General features: G+C 36.5%; 2 protein-coding genes across 2 annotated transcripts in view; one reads left to right on the forward strand and one right to left on the reverse strand.

Moving 5' to 3' along the window:
* Positions 1 to 4,207, reverse strand: part of LOC138032715 (oxysterol-binding protein-related protein 1-like) — a 41,698-nt gene extending 37,491 nt beyond the window's left edge. The window contains exons 1-3 of the mRNA XM_068880420.1: positions 3,987 to 4,207; positions 1,841 to 1,901; positions 836 to 921 (exon numbers count right to left, since the gene is read on the reverse strand). Coding sequence (XP_068736521.1) covers positions 836 to 921; positions 1,841 to 1,901; positions 3,987 to 4,067 — 228 coding nt within the window. The 5' untranslated portion in view covers positions 4,068 to 4,207. The remainder of the gene's footprint in view (positions 1 to 835; positions 922 to 1,840; positions 1,902 to 3,986) is intronic.
* Positions 4,208 to 4,240: 33 nt separating this feature from the next.
* The window catches only part of LOC138032719 (ATPase inhibitor mai-1, mitochondrial-like), a 7,433-nt gene continuing 6,673 nt past the window's right edge, over positions 4,241 to 5,000 (forward strand). The window contains exon 1 of the mRNA XM_068880426.1: positions 4,241 to 4,379. Coding sequence (XP_068736527.1) covers positions 4,275 to 4,379 — 105 coding nt within the window. The 5' untranslated portion in view covers positions 4,241 to 4,274. The remainder of the gene's footprint in view (positions 4,380 to 5,000) is intronic.

Consider the following 5,000-nt stretch of genomic DNA (forward strand, 5'->3'; position numbering starts at 1 on the left):
TGCCCGGTAAACTTCTGGTTTTCTGGGATGACCAGACAACCGCTAATTTTGAGCACTGAATTAAGGTTTCCAACTATGCCATGAAAGGGCAGTAAGATTCTGTTAAACAAGTTCACGGTAAGGCTTTTGTATGACAACAGCACGTCCACACCAATAGTTATTACTACATGTACTTGCTACAATTGCTTGAAATTTTCAAAAATCAACAGACAGTAATTACTACATAGATTTAGCCAAAGCTCAAAGCGGAACTCCCGGGTTATTATTTTATTGTTACAATAAGTTAACCTGATGTGAGCCTGCAAACCAATCGAAACCCAGTACCGGATCAGCGTCAACTCAAAAAAAAAGGCTGACCTTGATGAGCTCTAAACTTGACCCCATGATATGGTCATACGATACTGGTCAGTGTATACAGTGTACCTTGTTTTGACAGGAGTCAATTGACTATAACATGGCTGTCCAATATCAAAGATGTATGCTGTATTTAAACTAGCTGGAGTTTGGCCACCTCGATAAGCTTTCAACTTATAATTATAATTAAGCCAGCAATATGGTCACATGATACTGGCCACATTGGCAAACACGGAGGGGTGGACATAGTATCTATAGTCATACGGTGACCAACACCAAATTTTCTCCCACAGATGGGTTACCAGATGATATTTTCTTACCCATGGTGCTCCGTGCACACGGAGCTAAAAGTAATTTATACAAAATTACATGTAATAATATTATATCATTCTGTATGTTTGAAAGGCAATTTAAACTGTTGTGCTACAAAGAAGGAATTTAGAACACTTCTGTATGCTGCAGTGTGCATTTATTGACTAACCTCCAACAACGCTTTCACTATTTCCTTATGACCAAAGTAAGCAGCTAAATGAAGTGGGGTCCATCCCTGATTGGCCTTAGATTTCCCTAAAAGCACAGACCAAACAAATGCTCTCAGAATAAATGTATTTTAACTTAAAAAAATAAACTGCTTGGGAACAATCCAATCTTAGGTAGAACCAGTAGAATTCATAATCATTCTTCAGACAATGATGATGATGATAAATTGTGTGATTCCAGCCGGGCTGGTAACAAGATAATGTCTCACAACACCCTGCATTCTTCAAGATGGCGAATACAGGGAAAGTGAAGACACCCAGACTGTCCTTAAAACAATGCTTTTATTATAATTCATTTCCAGTATCGATAATTAAAATTCTTAGCCTAGTGATAATTCCGTATACTAACAGATATTGAATTTTTCTTTGTTAACACATCAAATGACTTTTAAACTTTGAAGAGAATAATTTGCGATCTAATCTCAGTTACTTTCATTGATGGCCAAAATTCAGCTGAGGTCCCTTTGATGCTCCTGAAGGCGCATTTTAGTGGTCACAGGCTAAGAATAATCCTCCCTGGAATTTTTAGCCGCCATCTTAAATTTCTGAGGCGAGGAAGTTTGGGGAGAGGAATAAAATGCCACCAAGGTAGAAATCTCATCCCATTTCCTTCCAACATCCATCCAACATGGTGGCTCGATAGAGTTTGGGCAGCTTGATAAGATGCCTGCACTGCCCCTGCACTGCAGGTTATTTGGGAATTGAACTCCATTGTTATAAAAATTCTTCCTTACGGCTGCTGAGTGAGAACACTCTATAGATATATTGTTGTTGATACTTTTCTTTCGATGAGAGAGGAAAACTTGTCAGTACCCAGAGAAAAAAATGCGATGTGTGCTCAAGAAGAATAGAAAACAAGCCCACATGAGACAAGGAGTCCAGGAATTGCACCAAAGCCATGTTAACAGTCTAAGAAAAAAATAATGCTCTCACCATACCATACATACCTTTACAGTTGACATCAATGCTTCTGGAGCCATTCTTTGGTGATTTCAGTTGCAACAGATTCTATTTAAGAAAGGAAAACACGTCAAGCCTGAAACAACCCCTTTCCAGATCCCAACATAAATTTTAGCCAATCTTGCTGTGATCTTTTCACCTGTAACAAGACCTACATGTATTGTACAGTAAACACTTTTTACAACGGTAACAATAGCGGAAAAGTTTTAATTGAGCCACACATTTTTTCAAAAACTTTCTAGTGTTTCAGACACATTACATAAAGATTATCTTATGCAAATAAGACTCCCTGCAAATCTGATTATCTAGTAATATTATCTACTTGTTAGTGTTAAGTAACAGTAAAACTTGCCAAAAAAATTCCTCACACTTGACAATGTGTTTTCAGAATATTATGGTGAAAAGATCTCATTATGCTGATGAAATTTGCTTACAGCCAGCTTTTAGGACAGTCCTGAATTAATGAAAAAAGACATATTGACAAAAATTGAAGTAGAAAGGAAGGTCTTACAGAGACTAAAAGTACAGAAAAACTGGAAAAAGCAGACTTGCATATCAGAGGGACCCATACCGTATCAAACCAGATTTTTTTTTGTAATGGTTAATTAATTAAAGACATTCACTTGCTGAAATGATGATGTTCAAATTCTAAGTTGTACGTGAAAAGGACTGATCAACTTAACCTGTAACCTACATAGCTGACCCAGAAAACTAATGTAATAATTGCACCATTGCAACAAATAATCATTACACTTCTTGAAGTAAATAACCTAACCTCAATATTTTCCTAGATATTTGTTATTCTGTGATTCTTCTCCATACTGAACTATTTAGCTTTCATAAAATTAAAACATTATTTGTAAAAAAAGAATTGAATTATCTCTGGTCAATGAGAAAATAATACCTGGTAATTGATAGCAGAAAAAAGGAAAATGCTGTTGTATGTGTTTTGACAGGCTATCATCAGTGATTACATAATGTACATGTTTGTACAATTGTAATTTATGAGCTTGTGGCACGGAAACAAGTAATAATTGTGCTTTACCATCAAGTCAAAATGCATATAAGTAAATGTACACTGTAAGTAAAACTTGTCTTTTCACTGTAACCTTAAAAAAACTTAAAGTAATTTTGGCAGATCAATCCTTAATTCAAAGGGATGGCACTTCAAGAAAGCAAGAAGAATATACTTGTTATGGACCACATACATAGTACATTGTACCTATTTTGGCCACAAATAATACAAAAAGTTCATTCCCAAGAAAGCTTCAAACTGCTGTATATGCACAGAAAGGAAACAAGAAGTAAAAGAGAACAGAAGAGACAAGTTGACAGTGAAATAATTTTTTAAATTATAATAATATTCCATCACGTGATCTGGTGTTGTTGTTTTCTTTTTTGGATCTAATAATTAATAACAAAACACTCACTGCATGTGGCATGCACAAGACATTTAAATGCATACATTAATGCATTTTGTTAATAAAAGCTATGAACAGCAGAATTTTCCTGTCTATGGTAACAATGCCTGTTTCTGAAAATTCATGTTGATCAAGGATGCAAAATCACTCAAAATTTTATTGATCGTAGAGACCAGTGCTGTTTCCGCGGCACCGTGTTTATTTCTTTGACAGCTTCCGTCGTTTACACATATTTTCCAAGATAACAGGTCATTGTCGCTCCGTCACGAAATGTCGGCATACATTGTAGACTGTTAGAAGGCTTAAGTTGAACGAAATATCTTGATTTACTTTCTCGATATCGATTGCGGTGAACTTCAGAATTTAGAATGCAAAATTACTTCTCATTACTTTACCAGAAATTATATGGTCATAACAACAATGAACGATTCTATTCCGACAAATCGTCCTCAAAAAACGATAAAACTGCATCAACGACATCCCGGTGAGTTGTGTCTGGAGGTAGCAAATAACTTACTACCGGTAAGTTATTTTACGCAAGATTTTGGTCAATAACCGCATCTACTTCAAGTTGTTGCAATTGAGATCCCAGAAAACTATCGTTCTTGAGAAATAAAACATCTTCTTATGAAATCCCTGGATATTCTAACCACTGATTTTCTTTGTTAAAACATAAACAATGCATTCAATAAATTCTCACGAGAAAACTCACAAGAACTGAATCGAGGTCCCCTCTTCGCGAAGATTGCAAAAGTCTTTCCTCCTTTTCCTCCCTCTTGCTCGCGCTAGACATGCCTCTTTTCACCAATAAAACAATCTTTCACCGTCATCTATCCATCACTGCTACAAAGCGGACAATTTGCATGAAAATACCGCAAATTTTATAATACCCGTCCGCTTCTTCTCCTTTCCAAGTTTGTGGAAGGTTCCAGTACCCAAGCCCTTTTCCGTGCTCGTTCTAGTCCTTCACAGAAAAATCACCCGACGGGAAACGTTCAATATGGCGTCTTTTCGACTTGCTAGTATTTCGAGACGAGCGATTTCCTTCCCGCTTTTGCTAGTTAGAACGATGGCGGTCGGAGAAAAAGGTAGCGGCGTTGGAAAAGTAAGCTTAGTGTTAATTATTGGTGTTCCCTCTTTTATTTTATTGTGCACACATGTATAAGGACTTACGTTTTGCGCCTCAACATGTACAAGTTCGGTGAATCGAGGTCAGTTTACACATGTATATATCTTTAGGTTGATATTTGCGTTGAACAAGTATCAGCTTTGACGGTATTGTAAAATATTGCTTGCTTTCGTCAGATTTTTCCCGAATTTCTGCTAATAAAAAGCTCATACTATGTTCATACTACTGAGTTCAAACGGAAAAACTTTAAAAAGAAAAAATTTACTTGTCATGTAAATTGGCTTTCCTTTAAAATTGCAGTTTCACGTCCTGCGGAAGTTTTACAACGGGAGTTATTGTTATGACTTGTGATGTAACAAGCCGGGTTGGTTCTTACGGGTTTTGTGTCGTGGGCGAAGATAAAGGCATTTCGACATTAACCTTATATTGTTTCCTCGACGCTTTATATCTTTGTTGTTCGTAAGACATGGTTTTAAATGTTGTAGAAATATGCCGTTTACAAGCACAATTCAAGGGTTGCACGAATTACAGTCCATGCTTTCCAGTTCAGTTAATCCACACAAAATTAATGCCATAGAGATTAAACACGGACCCGTA

The sequence above is a fragment of the Montipora capricornis genome, chromosome 14 (genome assembly GCF_036669925.1).
Source record: "Montipora capricornis isolate CH-2021 chromosome 14, ASM3666992v2, whole genome shotgun sequence".
NCBI lineage: Eukaryota > Metazoa > Cnidaria > Anthozoa > Scleractinia > Acroporidae > Montipora > Montipora capricornis.